At 45.1% G+C, this 25,269-nt stretch overlaps 1 protein-coding gene across 1 annotated transcript in view; it reads left to right on the top strand.

Annotated features, from left to right (window-relative positions):
• Window positions 1-25,269, top strand: part of RYR2 (ryanodine receptor 2) — a 3,481,211-nt gene that overhangs the window by 128,477 nt on the left and 3,327,465 nt on the right. The window contains exon 4 of the mRNA XM_086925791.1: window positions 23,533-23,547. Coding sequence (XP_086781917.1) covers window positions 23,533-23,547 — 15 coding nt within the window. The remainder of the gene's footprint in view (window positions 1-23,532; window positions 23,548-25,269) is intronic.

The raw sequence follows: 25,269 nt of genomic DNA, 5'->3' as shown, positions 1-25,269 counted from the left end.
GTAAATGTTTTGTAGGATGTTAGTTCGGCTAGGAGGACCTTTGTATTAGAGAATATGTTAAGGTTAGCCAAACATCGCAATGTGGTTATGAAATTGTACATAATATGAAACTGTTAATTTTGTTTTAATTTTGTTTCATATTTTAATAAATACGGCCGGGAGGGTCACTCCCTCCCGACTTCCAAAAACTTCAGAATTGTTTCCGGTTTCCCATCCTTGGGGATTTGTGTTGAGAGGGGGTGGCGGGTATCTCAGCCATAATGCTTTCATTTCTCCTTTTTCAATGCGTGCTGCATTCTATAGCACGCGCTGGAAGAGGAAATCGCCTCAATTGATTGTTTTGTGAAGGAAGGTAGGTGTCACTTCCTACACAGAAACAATCTCCCCACAACGCAGGCATTCTTGCACCATGGAGCAAGGGTGCCTGCACCGGTGCATGGCAGACGTTTGTGCGCCAGCGCAGGGAAAAGCACAGAGATACGGCATATTGTTGTAAATATGTCGCATTCCTGTGCTTCGATACGAACGCGGCGCAGCATAATGACTTGTGGCCCCATGTTGCGTTAGTTTCTCATAAATAGGGCCCTGAATGTATTGAGCTCTCCTGTTTAATGTGTTTACTGACTTTCAAAGTATTGGTTGACATTACGTTTGTTTTTGCTTTGATGTTATTTACCACGATGTACGTGTTTTTACAGGTAGTCGTTAGAACGTATCATTTTTTTGGGAGGCTATTTTACTTTCCTTGCAGATCTCAGCACCAGTCTCCAGCAAGAGTGTCTTATCCCCCCTCGTGGGACATTTCTCAAGTATCCGGATGTAGTAAGCAGCTTCTAAGCAGTAATGGCCTTTTAATTTCTTTTAAAGCAGTATTTGTGTAGCTTGCCAGCCCCAGACTTTTAGGCCATTGTGTTAATAGAGAAAAGTAATCCCAAATGGTTGGACAGAGTCCATGGCTAACCTGAGATACAGTAATATGCTTAATAAAAATCATATCTAAAATGTGTCCCAGCAGTGACACTGTGTCAGCAGACCTGGCGGGGAGTACATAAGCAGATTAAAGTCCCCAAGTAACATTCTCAGTTGCCCCTCGGGAGGAATTTGTCATGTTGCCAAACACAAAACCTGCTAATCCTGCATTGTTGCCTGGGGCTGATATACTAGAGTGCATTACACTTATTAGCCACGTGAGAAATGTCAGGTTAAAGCTGAGAGCTCAGCTTCGAGAGAAACAAGCATTGGCGAGAAACAAGCATTGGAAGAACCAAGAGGTCTGGGTTTAATGTGCTAGGTACCTCATGGAAACACATGAAAGCCAAACGCTTCTAGCACAGACACAAGGGGCCATGAGCTTTTAGGAGCTGACGGGGGGAGTTGTAGTAGTAAAATAGCCCCTCATGCAGTTTAATACAGGCACTCTTTGTTAGGTGGAAAGATACACTAAAATAGCCACAAGCATTAGGTGAGAGAGAAACCCAAAAGGCCTGACGCAAGAGAGGAATGACTAAGTCGCTTCTCATTGGCTGAAAGAGGCTGTTAGTGGTTAAAGGAGGTAGACCCAAAGCCCAGTGTACGTGTATTAGAGACAAGAGGTCTGTTTGACAACTGTTGTCAAAGCACACACCTAAACATGGGATGCTCATAAACGAGAAAGGACTTCTAAAAAATGATTGCCAGGTCAATGATTGCCACTTCAATCTCCCAATCCACTAATGAACAGCATACGTGCTTTCCTTACACAGATGTAGAATGGAAGATGTAGTATTCATTTGGATACAGCTGTGTGCTGACTGTATTTGATTTATGAGTCTTCAAAGAAGATGCAGGAATGCCACATTTAATAGTTTGTTTGATGATGCTGTCTTCATGTACATGTGGTTTATTTAACTGAAGACCCCATTTTTTTAAACTCTGCAATCTTACTGTACATTTCATCATAACCATGAAGAGTATGAATTTAACTATGAATATAAGGCCTACCCACCACCTAGTGGTACATCCTGCGAGAGATTTGGTGAATTTGGGCTTCAGGACAAGTTTCTATTTGCTTACCTCAGATTATAAAGGATAAAATGCCTTGACAACATCCAAACAGCATCCAAGAAAGTCCAAGCAAGTGCTGTACATGTGCTGTGTGCCTATGTCTATGCCCTGATTTTGTTTACGCCATGTTGTCTGTTGGATTTGGGCCTCTCTGCAGGGTCATTCTCAAACTTTAATGCCCTAACCCTCCTAATTTCTGAACCCGTGTTTTGTTGGCTTTTAGGAATTTGCGCACTTTACTTCTGCTAACCAGTGCTAAAGTGCTTGTGTGCTCTCCTTTAAACGTGGTGAAATTGGCTTACACTCAAATGACACATTTAATTTACTTCTAAGTCTCTAGTAAAGTGTTACCATAGCCTGTAAATTGAATGCTTCTTTTGGCCTGTAGCACTTATTGTGACACCTACTTAAGCGGCCCTTTAACCCCTTCACTGCGGCGGCTATTCCGCCGCAGTGCTAAGGGGGGAGGGCAGCCGAGCGGCGGTCGCATGCTGGTGATGGAACCGCTCCGTCACTAGCGTCGGTTGCGCTGTGCTCATGACGGAGCGGTTCCGTCACGGCCCCGCCCGCTCAATAGAACGCTCAGCGCCGGCGCGGAATCCGCGCCGCGCAGGCGTGCCGAGCGGGCCGTGACGGAACCGCTCCGTCATCAGCACAGCGCGACCGCGGCTGATGACGGAGCGGTTCCGTCATCAGCAGGGGAGGGGTTAAACATGTCTCAGGCCTGCTATTGACACCTTGTGTACTGTTTCAAACTGCCATTTTGAATTGACGGAAAACACCTAATACATATAAGTCACACCTAGGGTCTGTGCTACACTGCCCGTAAGGTAGGGTGCACTGTAATTAAAAATTCGGACATGTATTTTTAAGTTTTACATGTCCTAGTAGTGAAAAAACGATGACATTTGTTTTTTACCACCGCAAAGCCTACCTTTCCATATAGGAGAACATTTTGTTGCTTCATTAAACTTAATAAGTGATTACTTTTGATAGGAAGTTGGTAGGAATGTCAAGTTTGATCTCCAAATAATTCCAATTTAAAACACTCTTTAATGGTAAAGTCGAATTTAAAGTCACAATTCTGAAAATTGCACTTTTAGAAAGCGGGCATTTCTTGTCCTAACAAATTGGTGCCTGCAGACTGTATGCTGGGGCACATGACTAGGTTTAGCTGGTGAGGGGGCCACCTTCCGCGGAGAAAGCTGTAGAGACTGCATGGGATGCAGGAGAGGCGGACAATAGTTGTCGCTGGACATGAGGTGCTAGCGAGAGTGACCTGAACCCTTCCAGTGTTCGGCTGGACCGGAAAGCCAACTGAGGGTAACCAGAGGTGTGAGGATCCTGCAACGAGCCCCCACATCCGGGGGTATACTTGATACCTGGGTGCGCCGGCGGGTGTTGGCCGAACATAGAGGAGACACATCACGCCCCACCCTATTCCCACCCAGTTGTAGTTCTTAGCTTTGGGGCACGACTGGATCACCTGCACGACCTGGCGGAGTTGCTGTTCTGCGCCCCCCCCCCCGGAGCGGATCTCTGGGTCACACAGCGGGCCTCGCCCTCTCCGAGGGCCTGTGAGGACTCCCCAGGGCGGATCTGCGCGCTGGACTACATAGTGCTGCCCATGTCTGGGGGACCCAAGATGAGAGCCGGTGACAGCGGCGCGCAGCTGAAGGGGAGGATGGCGAAACAGGCTGAGCAGGATCAGACAGTAATTGGACACGATGCTGGCAGCGATGGAGTGACTGGAGGAGTCAATGCAACTCACCCGCACCTCCTTAGAAACGAAGATCGACAGTGTTCTCATAGACCTCACACACCTGCGAGCAGACAACAGGAAACTATCGGAGCACACATCTGTCCTTGAAGCCACCATGACTGACATCACGCCCAAGGTCACACAGATAGACAGACATGTCCAGGACCTCCTCAATCGAGTGGAATTTTTGGAGGATCGCGCGGAGGATGCGGAAGGAAGGGCGAGGAGAAACAACGTCCGCATTATAGGACTGCCCGAACAATGGGAAGGTAGGGAGCCAGAGATACACATGGAACATTGGCTCACGGATCTACTCCCTGAGGGAACCCTCTCTCAACACTTTGTGGTGGAGGGGGCCCACCGAGTCCCAGCCCGGCCCCCCGACAGGTTCTAACCCAAGACCCATGCTTATCCGCGTCCTGAACTATTGTGACCGCGATGCCATTCTGGGGGAGACCGGGAAGCTGCTGGGCATCCGGGTTGAAAACGCCAAGATTATGCTATTCCCTGATTACACCATCCAGGTGCAACGCCAGAGACACTCCTTCTTGGCAGTGAAGCAGCGGCTCCACCAACTAACTCTGAAATACTCCCTACTTTTCCCGGCCCGTCTACGTGTGGTGGCTTGCGACAAAACTCTTTTTTTCGACACTCCTGAGGCGGTTGAGGCCTGGTTGGACTCAGGTATCGACACGGACCCCCATGCGATGCCATCGACATCGACCATGCGGCGTTCTCGGGGACTTCGATGTCCCCGCCGACAAAGATCCTCGCCGACAAGACGGACACGCACAGAGACGGAAATAGGCCCCCCGGCCGCACTCATACACACTGAGCAACAGGAAGCTCTCCGGATGGTGGCGGAGATCAGCGGCTCTTTGGAAGCGGACCCCACTCTGGAGGCCAGCCGCCTTGAACTCCCGAGTGATGACAAACACATTTATGATCTACCAGACTCGCAGGTATCAATGGAACTGCCAAATGTCACCCCACAGACTGCTGACCTTATTCACTGAAGTTGTTCTAGAATATTTGACCCCCCCCCCTGTCTGTGGCAAAAGACTCTTATAGCCACCCTGGTTCCTGTTCCCACGTGGTGTCACAGGGGTACTAGTGACACCCCCCCAAATCATGGGGGGTACTCAGATACAGCCGACACGACACTACGACTGCTGCTTGGCGAGTCAAGACAGAGCACACATGCCGGCTTTGCTAGTTGGCTGCGGAACGACATCGCGGGGGTGGCCTGGCCTCCGGAGGTGAGTGAAATGCTGGGGATTTCCCAGGGGAACTGTCCGTCTGCGACACGCTAGATGTGGGGGACCTGAGACTCCACGTTGGAAGAGCGCTTGCTGAAGTGAGGCCGAACTGCATGAAATGCCTGTGTGGGGAAAACACCCTCCACCTGATCAGACAGTGCACCTGTAACAGTCGAGCCAAGCGCTCAGCGACCCCCCTGAACTTACGGTTTCTTCAGCTCGTTAGAGCGTTTGGACGATAACATGTTCTGCTGTTGTCCTTTTGGCATTGTATTCTTGATTGCTTTGCTTTTAGTGTTGTTTAACCCTTTTTTTCTACCCTATATTCTCCTCAAATATGGCATATGTGTGTGAAGGTCTTTTGTTGAGTTATGTGGGTGTTTAATTCGCCAAGAGGCCATACTGGCCACTGATAGGGGGTGGGCGGGAGAAGTGACGGTAGATCGGACGTACTTTGGCTGTGATTAAATTCTGCACGTGGAACGTGCGTGGATTGCATACACCATCCCGCCGTTACCAAATATACTCATATCTCAGAGGACACAGCTTACATATAGCATTATTACAAGAGACCCACCAGACTGGCCCGGAGACGCAAACATTACACCGCAGATGGAGAGGGCAGCTGTATGCTACTGGGTTTTCGGCCTATGCGTGGGGGGCGCTAGTCTGGGTGCATCAGGGGATCCCCTTTGCACTCTCCCACTGCATGATAGACGCAGAAGGCAGATATGTAGTACTACATGGCAAATTAGATGGACAGCTTGTTGTTCTTGCTTCCATTTACACCCCCAATACTGAGCAGGGCCATTTTTCACATGACTATCGTCGGTGCTGCCGCCCTGGCATGGTGTTCCAATGCTGCTAGGAGGTGATTACAACTGTGTTTTGGACACTAACCTAGACCGATCATTCCCCCCCTGACCAGTGCGCCTGCGCACGGGGCTATGAAGGCACTCACGGACTGGGCGACACAATGGGATTTTCACGACGCCTGGCGAGGCCGCAATCCAGATACAAGGGAGTACTCTTATTATTCAGGCGCCCATACATTGCACGTCAGGTTAGACAGATATATGCTGACAAGCGACCTACTTCCTCATGTTACGGACACTCACTATTTAGGCCGTACCCATTCTGACCATAACCCCCACATCTTGGACTTAGCTTGGGAGAGACCACACCCACCTGTACCCACCTGGAGACTCCAGCCTGACAGGCTACTAGATGTCCCATTTAGGGATGCACTGTCGACACGCCTCCTGCAATATTTTGAGGAAAACAACCACACTGCCTCTACTCCACCGTTACAGTGGGACGCATTCAAAGTTGTCACAAGAGGTCACTGTTTGGGTAGACAAGCGGGTATGCGAAAACAAATAGAAGGAGAACTAACACGTGTTGAATCTGAACGGTATGTAACACTTACAACGCAACTTTTACGTCGTAATGCTGTTACAACGCAGCTATTACAACGCAGGATCCATTACATCGGATGCCATTACAACGCATGGCATTACATAGCAGATGGTATTACAACGCATACCATTACATCGTAAGTAATGGTAAGTATATAATTTTTTTTATTTTATTTAATATTATATAATTGATTTAATTATTATTAATTATAAATAAAAATATTTATTTATGTTTTTAAATATTATAAATTAAATATATTAATTTAAGTAATTTTGGGGTACATGGGTGTTTTTAAGTTTTAGGGAAGGGTTTGCGTTTTGGGGTACAGGGGTGTTTTTAGGTTTTTGGGCAGGGTTTGTGTTTTGGGGTACAGGGGTGTTTTTAGGTTTTAGGGCAGGGTTTGGGTTTTGGGGTACAGGGGTGTTTTTAGGTTTTAGGGCAGGGTTTGGGTTTTGGGGTACAGGGGTGTTTTTAGGTTTTAGGGCAGGGTTTGGGTTTTGGGGTACAGGGGTGTTTTTAGGTTTTAGGGCAGGGTTTGGGTTTGGGGGTACAGGGGTGTTTTTAGGTTTTAGGGTAGGGTTTGGGTTTTGGGGTACAGGGGTGTTTTTAGGTTTTAGGGTAGGGTTTGGGTTTTGGGGTACAGGGGTGTTTTTAGGTTTTAGGGTAGGGTTTGGGTTTTGGGGTACAGGGGTGTTTTTAGGTTTTAGGTAGGGTTTGGCTTTTGGGGTACAGGGGTGTTTTTAGGTTTTAGGGCAGGGTTTGGGTTTTGGGGTACAGGGGTGTTTTTAGGTTTTAGGGCAGGGTTTGGGTTTTGGGGTACAGGGGTGTTTTTAGGTTTTAGGGTAGGGTTTGGGTTTTGGGGTACAGGGGTGTTTTTGGGTTTTAGGGTAGGGTTTGGGTTTTGGGATAATTAAATTATATTTACCATTTTTAAATTAATTAAAATATATTTAATAAATTAAATTAATTTTATTACATTAATTACATTTTTAAATTAAATTAATTAAATTAAATAAATTATTTCAATTAATTTAATTTATTTTCAATTATAAAAATATGTACATTAAATTAATTTCATTATTTTAATTAAATTAAATTATTTCCTTTTTTTATTAAAATTACATTTATTAAAAAGATATTATTTTATTAAATTAAATTAATGGCTATTTCAAAATGTATTTTAATAAAATTAATTAAATAAAATTAATTAAATTAACTTAATAAAATTTTTTAAAAAAAGGTATACTTACCTATACTTACGATGTAATGGTATGCGTTGTAATAGCATCTGCTATGTAATGCCATGCGTTGTAATGGCATCCGATGTAATGGATCCTGCGTTGTAAAAATTCCGTTGTAACGGAATGCGTTGTAAAAATCCGCGTTGTACTGACACCAATCCATCTGAACTGCTGGAGGGGGAGCGTGAGGCGGTAGTGGGGGACGATGGGACATTACTAGTAGCTAGGGAGCAACATACACATTTACTCGATAGGCTGAAGAACCTGAATTATGCTGCCCACTTGGCGCGCACCCATCACTTTGGGGACAAGCCGGGTAAATTGCTATCGTGGTTGATCAGACGAGACCACCAGACTGCCCCTGTGACGTCCATCTGCACAGTTCAAGGTGATACTGTATACACGCAGAGGGCAATTCACGAAGCCTTCACAACACATTACGAGGGTCTCTATCATTCTCGCTTACGGGTTCCTACAGCTGACATCACTACATATTTATCGACCCTACCTTTGCCAGAGATAAACGACGCGCAGCGCGATGAACTAGGAGCGCCGCTCACACCGGAGGAACTCCGCACAGTCATCTTTTCCCTTTCCAACTGTAAATCCCTGGGACCTGACGGGCTACCTGCGGAGTTCTATAAAGCCTACTCTATTATACTAATTCCTGAACTACTGATTGTGTGTTTGGGGCGGCAATCACTGACTCTACTCTCCCTCCCACCCTAAACGAGGCGACCTTGATATCACTCCTGAAGCCAGGTAGTGACAAGACCAACATGGGCTCGTATAGGCCGCTGGCCCTCCTTAACACAGATTATGAGATCTTGGCATCCGCGTTGGCTCAGCGCTTGGCGCCCTTGGTGCCTACCCTTGTTCATACTGACCAAAACGGTTTTGTGCCGACTCGCAGCACGTCGTATAACATTAGACGGATCTCGAGATGAACGACTTGTTTGGTATACAACAACTTTTCGCTATCTGGGCATATACATGTACCGAGACCCCACTGATGTCTTAGAAGGCAATTTAATAAGGGCAATTTCCTCCCTCAGGGCGCAGGTAACCTTCTGGAACTCACTCCCACTCAATGTCCGGAGCCGAATCACCCTGACGAAAATAATAGTGTTGCCCAAACTGCTGTACTTCTATGCTAACCTTCCGGTCTACGTCCCTACCCGAATATTCCGCGACTTAGAGACGTTGGTTAGAAAACTGATATGGAACGCGGGAGGGCCCAGGGTTGCGCTGAAGACGCTCTATGCGCCAACGGAGGGTGGGGGTCTGGCCGTCCCCAAACAGGAACTTTACTACTTAGCCGCACAGCTACAGTGGGTGACCTACTGGTTAAGCAGCAAAAACCTGGGAGACACAGCCACGGACACCACGGTCATGACAACAACCCAGGTGCATGCCCTTTTTCACCTGTTAGCTAAAATCCGCTGCCCAGAGCAACTACACTTAGCGGTGGCACGGAAGTGCTATATTAGAAGCTTGAAGCTTACGAGCTCCACAAAGCTGTATGCTCCGAACCTGCCATTGCTGGGGACTCTCTGGGAGGGCGGCGCACTCGCGGAAGCGGCATTGAGCAGCTGGACACTGGCTGAGCTGGATACACTGGGGGACCTGTTTGCGGAGGGTGCCTTAATCTCATTTGAGGGGCTGGCTGCGGACACGGGACTGCCGGTGGGACAGTTCCTGGCGCATGCGGCACTCATACGCACGCTGAAGTGGGCCTGGGGCGACCTCACAGAAGAATTGCTGACCCATATCTCCTTCAGAAAAGAACTCAAAACCTGGCTATTCGACAAAAACTGAACCCCCCCTCCCCAAGCGCCTTGAGACCCTCTGGGTGAGCAGTGCGCTATACAAATCCCTGAACTTGAACTTGAACTTGTCTCACGTGGTGCACTGGCTTGCGCAGGCCCACATAAACCCACAGTTTTCCTCCCAACGCTTACGAGATAAGTGAACTGTGGACAGGGGACGGGCATGGTCTGACAAAGAGTGGGCGGCGGTGCTAGCTGGAGCACTCAATGTCCTGCGCAATTCCCGTTTCCAAATTATTCAATATTATATTATACATTGTGCATATTTGTCCCCAGACAAGATAAACCGGTATTTTGGTCTGACCACAACGGCATGCCCCAGATGCGGACTGTTGAATGCCGATTTTCTACATCTGCTCTGGTCTTGCTCTCACCTACAAGACTATTGGAAGGCGGTATAGACCTCCCTGGCAGCAGGGGCGGGAGGTGGCTTACAGCATACGTGGGAGGCATGTCTATTGGGCCTCTACAAACGGACGAAACAGACGAAAGTCCCGGCCAGATTTTGGGATCTTGGTTTAATTACAGCGAAAAGGCTTATCACTAAGCGCTGGAAAAATAGCGAGCCCCCTCTGGCAATACACTGGCGTCACTCCTTTGACAATTGGGCGATGGCGGAGAGTGTAGCTTTACACAGGGAGGAAACGGCAGGGCTCTGGGGGTACCCCATTGCCCAGGCCTGGGATGACACCTTGGCTGCTTTTCACCGGTTGTGCCTGCATGGAGGTATTACTTAGGTATTACTTAGACACACTCTACTTTGACGATGGCACCTGCTTAGGTAACTGTTCCATATAGTGTTCCTGCACCTACACCCCAGCGGGAGGGCGTGCCCTGTCGTGGCATGCATGGTGAGCACACCTGCTGCGACCTGATATAATCCGACCTTTGCGGCACTGGAGCAGGGAGCATAACTGACCCCTCTGACCCGCCCCCTGTGCGGGCCCCCCCATTTTCCCTTTCCTCCCCTCTCCCCCCTCCTTCCTCCCCCCCGATACCACGCGTTTCCCTCCCCTGCCCTCATCGGGACTAGAAATTTGCAGAACCCTTTCTCCTCTCTGGCTAGCCCCCCCCAACCCAATTACTCCTCACCCCTAACGACTCACATCGAAGACAGAACACCATACGTGCCCATCCTAGCCCATTTTATTTCCTATTTGCCTTGTTTCTTTTCCTTGTGTTTTCAGTTCCTATTTCACAAGTTAACGTTCTACGTTTGATTCACCACACATAAGGTATTGAATATCGAAAGACGTGCAGATCCTTCTGGGCCTACCCTAACGATTGCGGGCGCAGACCTGAGCATACTGACATTGTAATCCCAAGAGATGAGTGCGCTCCTTCTGGGAACGGGAGGGGAGACGCACCTTAGAAATGGGGACATTGACGAGTAACATACCTAACCGGGCATAATGCAACACTTTCTTCTGTCCCGACCCTTTCTTGCATACAGTTCCCCCATAATGAGATGGCACAGACCAACTGGTATGTAACTTAATCGGTTTGTTGAATGTAATCCTATTTGTTTTCAATAGACCTCCATTATTCCTGGAATTTTCATTTCTCTGGAAAAGGTGCCCAAAACCGAACTTTTGTTCTGCAGGAATTGTATGGTAGACACTGTTATCTTAGCGAACTGTTATCGAGTATACATATTTGTGCATCAATGATTCCCATTTTTTTTCTTCTTTAATTTTCTTTATTATTATTATTATTAAGGGAATTTTGTAAAGCGCCTGGTTATGCTCAGATGGCGTGTCCCCGAGCTATGGCAAGTGGAATCAGCAAAGTTGTGCCGCAGGGTCTGCTCGGTTTACTGTGTGTAAAGGTGGGTTTTTAGCTTCTTCCTGAAGCCAAGTTCAGATGGCTCCAGGCGAAGGTCCAGAGGTAAGGCATTCCAGCTTTTCGCCACCAGGTATCTGAAAGATCTACCTCCCATGCAAGCCTTTTTTATCCTGGGGACCTTTAGTAGGCCTCCATAGGAGGAGCGCAAGGCGCGCGTGGGCGCGTATCGGGTGATCAAACTCTGAAGCGGTGCTGGTGCCTTCCCAGTCAGGATGCACTGGCATGTACAAAGGGCCTTAAACTCAACCCTGCTCCTTACTGGGAGCCAGTGAAGGGTCTGAAGGGCTGCTTTGGAAGCAGATCTCTTGGGGAATTTCCGAATCAGGCGAGCTGCTGCATTCTGCAACACCTGGAGGCGGTTAATCGCCTTATTGGTGGCTCCCAGGTACAGCAGATTGCCGTAGTCCAGGCGCGATGTGACGAGGGCATGCACCAGCGTCCTGCGGGCTGACGTATCATGTACAAAGGAAGGCAAAGGGAAAATACAAGCTTATCCTGTAAAGAAATACTGCTTTGTTCTGTAATCTCATATAAAAACTGCAATAAAAGATATTGAAACAAATGACTAGGTGTAGATGGCAGTTGAACTTTGTGTATTCCTCCCAGATGGTATCACCAAGGAGGGATGGGTGCAGGCAGGATGGGCCATCCTTAGTAGATGTGAGAGGTGGAACTTTCACCTACCATACTTACACTTCAAAGTGCCTGCCCCAGCACTCTCACAAAGAATGTCACACTAGTCCAGTGGCACTCCAGACCCCTTGAAGCTAGGTCAAGGGGACAAAGGAAATTCCAGAACCAGATGTGGGGGATGTCCTAATGTTTTCACATTTCAAAGCTAGCACCAAGTATAAATACTGGACCCTCAAACCCACTCTTCAGTACACTCCTTGATCTTTGGATACAATAGAAGAAGAACTACCCAGCTGCCAGAAGACTGCTCTGCTGCCTGAGGCCTGCCCTGCTGTCTGAGAAGGAAGACCTTACCTAGTCCCTTCAGCCCAGGCTGAGTGACTCCAAGGGTCAGCTGTCTGACCTCCTGTTCTGAGCCACAGGGATACAACAAGCGCCAGAGGCCACCCTGACACTGCCCAGCTGACCTGCTGCACTTTACCTGCCTAGACTTGACAGGACCTGCCTTACCCTGCTGGCCTCTATTGGAGTGAATTCCCGATCAAAGGTCCATATAGTGCCTCCCCAGGTCCTGGATCATTGACTGACATCAGAGAGATCATCTCGCTTAACTCAAGGTTTCCCCAAATATAGCGCAAAGTGACTTGAAGCCTGCAAAACCTTGCCATACAGCTGAAAGCTTCATTGTAACCGATACCAAGAGACACAAAGCCCCAAAAGGGCCTTGCCTCACAGCTCATCAGAATCGACACCAGATGAGGCTGAACTTCGTAAAGCAACAGCGAGTAGACCGCGTACCAAGGACATAAGATGCAATCCTCAGGGTGCCAACTTTGGTCCTGTGACAAGCTTGCACTCTCTCGTAGTCAGCCTGAACTTGTGACTTTGTCCTGGTCCAGCACAACCAGATACCCTCAGTTGGCTCTTTGCACCCTTTGGTTCTACTGCTTTCTAAATCTTTAAAATTGCATAACACCAGTTCTACTGTTTAAGTGCTGCATAAATACTTTACACATTGCCCCTAAGTTAAGTATGACTGCAATTCTGCCAAGCTACCAGAGGGTTAAGCACGGGTTATTTTAGTGACTTATTGTGGTTCACCCTGTCAATGATTGTGGCTGTTTCTTGAGTAGGGTTTCACCCCCTCAGCCAATAACTCAATTTCTCACATTGTCCAAGTCTGAGGTCACAAGATACTGCAGGTTTTGAGCCATCCATTTATTTGAGAACTGTATTTTGTTAGCTGCTGGCAGTCCAGGGCGTGCCCCTGGCACCCACTTGAAAAATGTCCCTGTAAAATAACAGGAGCAGGTAGATGCATCATAAAATAGCAATGGTTGACATAATCATGCACTGTTGTGCATTGAGTTCACAATGCTGCTTTGTCTCCACCAGGGGGTAAGGCATAATTAAATGGGTTGGCAGTGAACAGCTCCAACATTTTAAAAATGTCAGGAGCTTTGCTGCCCGGAGTAACATACCTTTTTAAGAGAGGACTGATATGGCTGCCATGTTCGTGATGAATAACAAAGTGAATAAGTAAATGAGTGCAGCCTTGTTGACATACATATCTATGTACGTTGACATACGTATGTTGACATGCGCTCAAAATACCCTCATATAAAAAATATGGAGTGAGAACTCAGTCAAAATTGTTGAGCTAGTTATGAAAACATCTTCCTCATGTGGCAGAAAGACTTTATAATCACGGCAGTAAAGCTTGAATGGTAAAAAAATGGCAAAGTGTTCTGGAAATTATTGAATCTGTTATCTAAGGTATACTGGGAGACAATATGTGTACATGCGGAAATATGATGGCTGTAGATTTTTTAGGTCCTGGGCCCGGGAAAAAGAGTGAGTGCATGATTGTTGACATTAATATAGTGAACCTGCCCAGTCAGCCCTGAGAAGGTGGTGCCTACTAGAGCTTAGTTTTAGTGGAGTGACTGACCATGGATGCCCTGTCTATGACAGCAATGAAAGCAAGAACTGTTCTTAGATGTTTTCTTTGAAGTCTCTGCTCTTTAATACTAAATCCACTCTTCCTATGGCCCCTTCTTCCTTTTCACTTAATTAGCTTTTTTTCTTTACCCCTTCCCATACCTCTGACTTTTAACCCTGACTATACCCTAGTACATTTAACCCACCCTAAACCCTAATATCTCTATCACCACCGATACATTAGTACTTCTGACACTGCCTATATCAAAGCCCTTTTCGACTGCCAGTACCTTAACTTCCATCCTTCTCTTTACCTTATTACCTCTGCTCCTACTTATATCCCAGTACCTGTTTCCATGACTTTTACTTACTACCTCTACCTGTACCCCAGCATTCAAGTACCTCTATACCTACCTATATCCTACTACCTGTCCTATTTCTTAGTACCTCTACCGCTACCCCACGTTTACTTTAGTACTGTTCACCTGCCAATTGTCCCTCTTTTTTCATTGTGCTACTTGTGCTGCTTTATTTTTGTACCTTTTTTGGTGTTTTTTTAATGTCCCCAAGTTTTTCTGATTTTCTTTTTTAAGTTCAGCACAATGGAACTTCATTAACTTGTGGACCTTAAGATGATGTTATAGTTTTTTGTTCTTCAAAATGATGTAGGTTCAGATGAGCTCCTAAACAACTCTGATAGCAGGGCATAGAGAGTTTCTTGAGAAATCTGGAAAATGGAGTTGGCCAGAGGACTAGGTGCTTCCAGCTAGTCAACTAGACAAATATTAAGACAACACATTTTGCATCAGTGCTGGTGGGAGAAGGTTAATGAGCAGCAAATTGTGCAAGGTTCTGTGCAGCAGTCTTACTTTGAAGGGAAGCATAACATCTGAGATAATGTTCTCTAAACTAGGCCTATTGTAGTTGATGGTGCTAGAGAAAACCATCAAAGTCTCTGGACATCCGTATGGACCTAAGAATAATTTAGGGGTGGGATTTTGTCATTAAAATGGCAGTCAGCCATATGAAAAATGAAGGTCTGTCCCACTAAAGGATTTTGATGATGGTGGTGTTTTCCTTCATTGACATGGACCTGTTTCAATGTAAAGAACCCATGACCAGCTAAATGAACAATACATCATTCACACCAGACAGGAATTCCATGACCACAGGTTGGGTTCTCCATAGTAGACAGATACAGAGGACCCTGGGTGCTCTTGAAGAGAGAAAGCTCAACGTCCCCAACATCAAGCGCTTACCAAAGTTGTATCAGAAAGTCTGCCTTGCCTAATCCTGTTTGCCCCTCTAGGTAGACTTGGATGAGGAGCCACTGCATAACTCAAGGGAGGTGTGTGGATGGGTCTGGGTACAGTGCAATGCAACTATCACAGTGGCACAAATGATGAATTTCCAGAAAAGATGATGTGTTACACAGCATGAATAATAATATCTCACATATTAAATACATATACAGTTCAAATAGTAATGAGGAAATAGAATGCACATGTTTTTGGGGAAAATATTGCAAACATAAAGACATGGAATATGAATATCGAAAAACAGCGTCCTCAAACAGCTAGTGTTTGACATTACATAAACAATGTAACACAATTAGGTTATGTTCCCTTTTAGACAATATAGGTGACTGTATCAATTTGATTGATCAAGGTTCAAGACCTGAAAGCATACAAATATCTACAAGTACCTACAAGTATAAAGCAAAGCAAACACAGTGGGCATTATAATGTCAAGTTTACTCATTAGGGGCACAAAAAACACAGTGTATGTATGTATGTATGTATATTTTGAGACTATTTATTGTGAGAAAGTGGATTATTAGTTGAAGTGGATGGTTGTACTCTTCAAATAAGAATGGCACTATTTTTCACTTGGTCCAGATAAATCTCAATTATTTAAATCTGAGCTTAACAATTGGGGGCTACAGCACATAGCAGACTACCTTAATTTAGGAAAAGTGTGTAAAGCATTTATCAGAATCAAAAAAGTTAAAAAGTAGCACACACAACAGAACAAAAATTCCACTCCGAAATCAGAAGTGCGAGCTACCAGAGAGGGGCAAGATGGCCGCCGTAGCTCTGTAGAGGAAAGTCGCTTATTCTCCTCTCTCCTATCCTAGGATGTGAATAGACTCGTGAATACGGGGATGTGAGTCCTAGCCGGATTGTTATCTCGCATCACGGCAGGAGTATTCAGGCCAGGCTTACTAAGGAGATTTTCAACTAATCCGGGGGCAACTTTGTTTAACTGCTGGAGAAATTTAAGTAACGGTGCTAAAGTACCCCGTAAAATGTCGCAAAAAAGTAAGCTGGATAAGGACAAAGATAAGGAAAAAGACAAATCAGTATCATCTGGGCCGATCAAAGGCTCAGCAGCAAGAGAAGGAGCAATCCCAAAAGTACCAGCCACTATTGCCAAAAAACAAAAACGGAGCATCTTAACCAACCCACTAAGAGTGCCCTGCTCAGGAAAACGGAAAGACAAGAAAAGAATATCGAAGCAAAACCAGAGACCCGCTTAGCAGCGAGCAAGGCTGTAAGGGAGTTAACACTGGACCCAGAAGGGAAAACCCATCGCGTACAAATGGTGACAGCAAAGGAGCAGATGCGGCAGTCGACCTTTACCTCCAAAGCACCCCCGCTGGTTCAGGTGTAGACGGCCGACCCTCGGCAATCTGGGGCAGCGAGCGGACTTCCAATGGCAAAGCAGATTGAAACAGGAGCTCCGCGGCTTTCAGCTGGGCTGAACGCGGGCGCCGGAGAAACAGCAGACCGCCAGGACGCAAGCGTCGAGGACCCGGTTGCTGGGCAACCATTGAATGCTGCGGGAGATAGCAGGGAGCAAGCGTGGCAGAGCACTGTTGCTGAGAAGGTGAGCGAGGGGGGAACAGAGAAAGCCGACTCAAAAGGTAACGCGCTAGAGCAGCTGGAGAGGCACAATAACATTCAAATGTTAGACGCGCTGCTAAATGTCGAGATAGGTTTAAACAATAAAACTTTGCAACACCCCGACCCGAGTTGGGGGAGCACACAGAGCCTGGGAGATCAACAAGAGCTTGAGTATGACCGAGACAATGGTAAGGGTGACAGAGAAGACAGAGCCATGAGGGGAGGTTCCCCTGAATTTTTTTCAGTCAATGAGGGCTCTGATACAACAGACATTAGTGAACCCGAAAATGAGGAAGAGGGGAGCAGTACAGATCAGTCCTCAGGCTCAGCCACAAGTAAGGACTCCAGGGATCTAGCGACCAAGAAGAAAAAGAAAGTTGGAGTCAGAAGAGACGGAAGAGGGTCCAGCAGTATGAATAAGAAACTGTCGTGGGACTACTCGGCTACGTCAGAGACCTACCAGGAAAATGATCAGAATGAGGGAGAAAATGATGGGAGGTCAAAATCTCAAAATGTAACTTTGGAAATGTTGTTTGGAACTCTGAAGCAGATGCAGTCCGAGGCTAGAGCAGAAAGCCGAAGAGCAAAAAGAGACACAAAAAAACTTCAAGCTTCTCTCAGAAGAGTAAACAGAAAGCAGGAAGAGGTTGAGGTGAGAGTAACTCAAGTTGAAGAAAGGACTAGCAGAGTGGAAGATGAGGTAACAGATTGGAAGACTTTTAAAATGGAACAAGAAAAGGTAGTGGAAGACCTACAATGGAAGCTAGAAGATTTTGAAAACCGCCAAAGGCGGAACAACGTAAGAATTTTGGGACTTGAGGAAGGGCGGGAGGGACAAGATCCTAGAGGATATGTGGTCAAAGTATTAAAAGAAGTCTTCCCAGAATCAAAATGGCAATGGGAACTAGAAGTGCAAAGGGCCCACAGAAATCCTCTGTTCGCAAGGAAAAATGTGGGGGGCAAGAGAATGCACTACCAAGAGCAATGCTGGTCTTTCTAGGGAACTTTTTAGCAAGGCAAGAAATAATTGATAAAGCCAGACCTGATTCTAGAAAGACAGCTGACGGAAACACTTTCTTTGCCAGACCAGATTTCTGCCACGTTACCGTGGAAAGAAGGTGGAAGTTAAGGCATATGATAGTACCCTTCCAAAAACAAGGTGCAGAAGCTTATTTATTGTTCCCGGCAAGACTGAAAGTTATTAAGAAGGGGTACACCAAGATGTTCACGTCTGAGATAAAAGCGGGGGAGTATCTTGCAGAGATCACAGAGTTAGACAAAAGAAAGGAGAGTAGAGGCAGAACCCCGCCGAAAACCCCAACAAACAGCCCACCAAAAACCCCGTAAGTGGTAATAGCAAATAAAAATACACATAGATATATTTGACAGATGAAGGATCAGGATAGGAGAGAGTAGCGACTCTGCAGACTACAGGGGCTACACATAGGTCAGGATTGACCTATTTGCCTGTAGCAAGGGGGGGTGGGATCCAAAGGGGAGGGAGGCAGAGGGGGAAGGGGGGAGGTGGGGGGGGGGGGAAAGACATGCACTTGGTTGCAAGCACAGTACACGTAGGAGAGTAAAGGAAGATTTGGTGGACAAGTTACATAATAGTGTTGTAATAAAAACTGTAGGTAAGGAAACAATGAAGCTTATTGAATATTGCCGGCACAGGTATATACAGGTATATACAGAAAGTAGGAAAAAGTATGAACTATAATGACTTGTAGGATAATCTCGATAAACATCTGTGGATTAAATGAGCTAAATAAAAGGCTTAAAACTGCTGCCCTGTTAAAATCATTAAATCCCGACTTGGTGTGCCTACAGGAAACACACATTGAAGGTACTAAGGCTTATTTACTAGACCAGCTTGGTTTTAACGTACTAGCGAAAACTAACCAAAATACAAAGACGAGAGGGGTGGCTATTCTGGGTAGGAGACATGATACGCAGGTTAAGAGGAAGAAGGAGGATCAGTGGGGTAGATGGGTTATAGCAGAACTAATGTTCAGGGGGGAAACTATTACGGTTGTCTCGGTTTACGGATCCACAGGAGATGATCCTGATATTTTCCAATATTTAGACATAGAACTAGCGCAATGGCCAGAACCCATCATACTCTGCGGTGATTTGAATATACACGATGCAGACAGTAGCTTTTTAGATCCTGGTAGGAAATACTCAGGGAGGAAAAAGAGGACTTATAGAGCCTTAGCAGATATGGTAATGAATAACTCGTTGGAAGATCCGTGGTTAAAATGTCACCCAAATCTAGATGGGAGCACCTTTTTCTCAGCCCCTCATCAGATAATGGTTAGGTTAGATTATTTTTTAATTACAAGAGGTCTGATGGATAGAGTAAAGATAGATAGGGAACCAAGGATTATCTCAGATCATAGTCCATTAGTTTTAACCGCAATAGTTGGGCAAAGGAGAAATAAAGAGCTAAGACAGTGGACCTTTGATAGAACACTACTGCATGATCAGTGCTATAGGGAAAGAATGAGTAATTGGATCAAGGAATACTTTGAGATAAACAGGGGTACATCATCACCAGGGATAGTGTGGGACGCTTTTAAAGCCGGTTTAAGAGGGGAAACCCTGAGTTATGTTATCAAGACTCAAAGAAAGTTGAAGGCAAAAATTGAACAAGCTAATAAATTAATCATGGAAGCAGAGGAAGCACTTATTTCAGCTATACATACACACTCTCCAATCGATCAGATATTATTGAAAATAGTTGCTCTTAAAGCTGAAGCTATGGATGAGATGGCGAAAAAAACAGTTGAGAGGTACATAGCAAATAAAGAAAAGGTATATGAACTTAGTGAACGAGTGGGTCACATATTGACTGTGCGAGCCAGACAAAGGGATGGGTTTGCTGATATTAAGGAGATTAAAAATACTCAGGGAGTTAGGGTTAAGGAAGCTGAACAGATTAGAGAGGTTTTTAAACAATTTTACACGGAACTTTACACCTTAGATGGTCAGGAAAGGGAGGAGGATATAAGGACTTACCTAAGTGAGATAGAGCCCTCAGTGCTACCAGAGGAGGACAGAAAGGGGTTGGAAGAGATACTGCAGTTGGATGAACTGATTGAGGCTATGAGGGACTTACCATCTGGGAAAGAAGCTGGTCCGGATCAGATACCGGTAGAATTTTACAAAATCTTTCAACCATCTCTCTTAAAAGAAATGTTTAATGTAATGCTGTTAGCACAAAAGGGTGAGTCTGTTCCAGAATCGTGGGGCAGTGCAAACATTATTGTAATACCGAAGAAGGGTAAACCCACAGATGTCCCGGGGTCCTATCGCCCCATTACTTTAATGAATGCAGATGTCAAGGTGTTTTCCAAAATTCTGGCGAAAAGGTTATCTAGGGTAATTGAAACATTGGTAACTCCTTCTCAGCATGGTTTTATACCGGGTAAGGGGACAACTCAACATACCAGACAAGTAATCACGGCATTTGATGCAGCAAACACTTTAGAAGATCCTATGGCTGCTCTGTTTCTGGATGCCGAGAAAGCATTTGACAGGGTCTCCTGGAGGTACTTGTGGGAAGTTTTGAGATGGAACGGTATAGGGGCAGGATATATAAAGGCCCTGCAGACCTTATATATAAACCTGACGGCCAAAATAAGGGTTAACAGAGGACAATCATCTGCAGTTAATATCCAGAGAGGAACAAGGCAGGGGTGTCCCTCTTCTCCTCTGCTTTTCGCTTTATATCTTGATCCCTACATACGAAAGTTGGAAAGCAATGTTCAGATTCCACCGTTAGTTCTAAATGGTTGTAGATTTAAAACGTTAGCATATGCCGACGATGTGGCCATTCTGACTGCAAAACCTACAGTCGCTATTAGAGCAATTGAAGATGAAGCTGTGCGATTCGGACAGTTTTCAGGATATAGTTTGAACAATGCTAAAACTCAGATTGTAAAAAACCAGTGGGTAATATGTAACGATGACAGAGTGGTGGGAGCGGCAACTTAATTAGGGGTGTTAATTACAGCAGAAGTAGATAAGATCGTTAAAAGCAACATGGACCCTTTGATTGCTCAAGCTAAAAAGGATCTGGAAAAAATGAACAATTTACACCTATCGCTGGTAGGCTGTACAAATATCATCAAGATGATGATTTTACCTAAATTTTTGTACTTTTTTAGGGCTATACCTCTGTTGTTTGAAGCCAGCTGGTTCAATGGTATAGAGGCCTTATGTAACAGGTTCATCTGGGCACACGGTAAGACCCGGAGGGCCTAAAGATTTATGACACTTCCTAGGGAAAAAGGGGGATGGGGTGCACCAGATTTTCGTTTATATTATATGGCTACTGTTTTGAAATATATACAAGGTCTAATTGGGGGGAATATTGAGGATGTAAGAATGCAAAATATGTCTACTGAGGTTTATGCTGTTGTACTAGGGGCAAATGCTTATAATTGTTTTCTAAAATGTACAGATTTTAGCTACTTCAAGAGAACCAGGTTCAAAACTGTTATGGCGGCAGTTACGGTATGGAATGCTTTTTTAAAGAAAGTCAAGATGGGGAGGTATAATAGATATGTCTCCCTGATTAATAACAGATCACTCCCAGCGGAAATATTCACTGATCAAACAATGGCAGAGTGGGCAGTAAGTGGGATTACGCAAATAGGAGATTTGTTTGCTCAGGATGGTTTTAAGCAATTCTCAGATTTACGAGATACATATGATATAGACAACAGGGGTTTTTTCAAGTACTTGCAGATTAGAAGTTTTTTAAAACAAAGTGGGAGGTCCAGCAGGCTTTAATAAAATAGAAATAATGGAGAAAATAAAGTTGATGGGGGACTGTACAATTAGGTCCTTTTATGCAACTCTGCTGAAAGAAAAGCAGGATGATCTAGAGAAATTTAGCATGAAATGGGCTGACAAATTGGGAGTTGAAAGCAATCTGTTTCTTGATTCTCTAAATTTAGGATGCACAATATTAAGCGCAGCCCCTCTGCAGTCCCAGCATTATAAAACATTATATTTTCTTTATTTTACGCCTGCAAGGATAGCAAAATGGGGTGAGTTGGAAGCAGATAGTATACACATCTTTGCAACATGTCCCCAGCTACAACCATTGATCAAAGAGATAGAGGGGTTTTTAGCAAGGTCCTTGGGTATTGTGATCTCTCTCACACCATCTTGGATTATGTTAGGAGTGGCTAAACGGGAGCAGGATCAGTATACAGAATTTTTGTTTGTAATAATGGCAGTTTACAGATTGACAATAGCCAGGGCTCGGCTAGATAAAAATCCCCCAAAATACGCTGTACGCTTACAATATAGAGGAAAATATCTATGCTCGGAAAGGGAGGAGAGGAAGATGCTTGGGGAGAAGAATATGGGAGCCATTAAGTAAATGGAAAGAGAAGCAAAGAAAGGTTGATTAGGGGGGGGGGGGTTGGGTAGAGTGTGGGGACCTTAGTTAATTAATTGCTCTTTATTCTCTGTTTTCTTCTTTATGATTTGTTCTAGATTCCTTTATTGCTTAATATGCTAATTTAATTTGGTTGAATTTATTTTCTGTATGGCATATCCCAAAGATGGAACTTATATATTAGAAATTAAGCAAATTGCTGTAATTTTTAAAATGTACTCTGTGTAAGTTGAACTGTGCTTATTTTGGTGAAGAAAAATGAAAACTTAAAAAAAAAAAAAAAATTCCACTCCAATGCATAAAAATATTTAATGAGCAAATAAACACCAAAACAACACAAATGAAGGAACCAGATATAGGGAACTAGAGATATGTATTTTCAAAGTTTTAGACGTTTCTAGGGCAAAAAAGTGCAAAGCGTTAACCAAGGGAATCTGGTAGTGCTAGACCGGGTCAAAGTCAAAAGTTAAGGCTGATATAGGGACCAGGTTTTGTCAAGTGGAAGGTTTAACCTTCTAATTAGAAACCCTTTTGGAAGTCGAAGATCCTCAGACGGGTTAGGCAGCAGGCTGTGGCGTAATGGGTTACCCAAGAACGAATAGCCATCGGACGAAGTCCCGGGAAGCCCCTGACTTTTGTCGGGAAAGCTTCAAGCGGGAGAAATCCAAAGTTCACACCCAAGGTAGGTCCCTCGCCAACCGGATATTTTTAGTGTCTTCTCCCATGAATATTTCTACCTTTGAATGTAGAAACGTTTTTGGAAGTCAAAGTTCTTTTAGTAGGAGAAACCATCACATAAAGTCTGAATGGTGATGAAATGCCGGAGTCTCTGATTCTTTTGCCATAAATCCTTGGAAAAGTTTCAAATTCCCAGACTTTAGGGTTAAGCGTTAAGAGTACACTCAGATACTTATCCAAGGGCCCCAAGACCTTTGGGACACCGCTTGTGGATCAGGACACACCCCAGGGGAAGCCACCAGCAGGGTCCGGGTGGAACTGCTCAGCTGGGCTATTCTGGAATGTGGGTTCCTTCAGCTTTTTGTGATGCTATAGCTTAGTAGGAGACTAGCCAACTAGCAATTCAAGTCCACTCTTCTGTTCTGGGTTGAAGTGGGAGCATGTCCACTCATCGTGGTTTCTCTCTGCAGGTTACAGTAGGTGTATCCCGCTTTCCAAAGTCAAGATTCAGCCGGTGCAGTCCTTCTTCTGTCTTCCTCAGGCCCAGCAGTGGTTTAAAGAAGGTGTCCAAGTGGGTCACTTTAATATCTGGCACTAACATTTGGGTTTCAGGGACTGCCTAATCAATAGGGAAAACGTTCCAAGGGGAAACCCTGCCCAGTTTGATATTGTTTCCTGGGGGTTGACTATAACTAATTCCAGAGTCTTGCTTTGCCAAAATCCAACATGGCAGAGCTCTGGGCACACCCCTGTGGTGTGTCTAGGGGAACTTCTCCTGCAAAACCAGTTCTGGGGCAGGTTTTCCCCCAACTGGGATTGGTGCTACTTTTGCTACTTAAACAAAAGGAGGGGCAGGCCTAGGTGTGAGCTACATCTACCTGTGACAAAGGCTTCCTCTTTGCAGATTGTACAGCTGGTGGCTGCATTCCACATGCCATCCTGTCAGGAGGAGGTCACACCTCCCCCTGCCAAAGCTTTTTTGCTGCCTTTCCTGAGAGCAACTCACACCTCCCAGCATGTTTCCAAGTGACAGCGGGGGTTATATCTGAAAGAGCTACTCTAGGCTTTAGGCAGAAAAGAGACATATTAAAAATAGCAATTCATTTCAGAATCCTGTTAATTTGAGTCCTGGAATCCCGGTTCTAACTATTTCCAGACTCAATTTAAACATTATGAGGTGTTCTAATGTAACCAGGTACTTTTCTAATGGAGGGTCAACCTTGCCACAGTGAAAAACAACTTTGGAGATTCTTCAATGCCAGGACATGTACAGCGTAAGTGTGCATGTTCTACTTTTTAGATACCGTGCACCCTGTCTTATGGATGTGTAGGGCCTGTCTTAGGGGTGACATATAGGTATCGAAAAGGAAAGTTTAGGCCTGGAAAAGGGTTTATTTTTCCAGGTCCATTTTGCAGCTTTAAAACTGCACACTCACCCTACAGGGGCAAGCCTGAAGACATAGTTTGCATTGTTACTTTATTAGTGACACAATAAGTGCTGCTGTCTAGTGGCATTTAACTTATAGTCCCAGTGTACACTGGCCACCATATACGAGGGACTTATGTATAAGTTAAATATGCCAATTAGGAATTATCCAGTTCTACATGTTTTTATGGGTCAGAGCACCTACATAGGGTACTAAACGGCAACCCCTCAAAAAGTCCATACACCAGCAACATCAATGCAAAACTTGAGAGGTGAACATGCAAAAAAGTGTTTTACAACTACCATGAGAGTACATGAAGAGAAGATCAATGGAGGTTGTCTCAATTCTCATACTCACAGGATATTTCCTGAGATGTGTCAGCTCTATAGTTTCAGGGGTCTCTATGTCTTAGTGATCCTACAAGCTCTGTAAAAAATAAAGAATCCAGCTGGATACGAAGGAAAAATTGTGCTGATGGCAGAGCAGGACCACTGTACTAGTTCTGGGCTCTTGTCCCTGTAGATACCTATCCTATCATGTTTAACCATCCTGAAGGGTTCCCGAAAGAGAAAAATGTCTGGTAATGGGATCTCTGGAGCGGTTTAATATGTCTGAAATGTACTGCCAATGTTACTTGTAGAAAAGTTGCCTCCAGCAGTCTTCAGCTGCCTGGTAATATTTTAATAATGACTGGCATAAGTAATGTTTCTGCCAGGCATTCCACAAAACAGCAAAGCAATTTTAAAATGTTGGAAATGGCCACTGGTAATGTTGATCCCAGACTTGCCATGTCTTAGATAGTATATCAACAAGGTCACAGGGACATAGGTGATTGTATATATCCACTTCGCTCTAAGAAGGGAAACTTGA

The sequence above is a fragment of the Lissotriton vulgaris genome, chromosome 6 (assembly GCF_964263255.1).
Source record: "Lissotriton vulgaris chromosome 6, aLisVul1.2, whole genome shotgun sequence".
In the NCBI taxonomy this organism is placed as follows: Eukaryota; Metazoa; Chordata; class Amphibia; order Caudata; family Salamandridae; genus Lissotriton; species Lissotriton vulgaris.
This window is presented reverse-complemented; position numbering and strand designations above follow the sequence as displayed.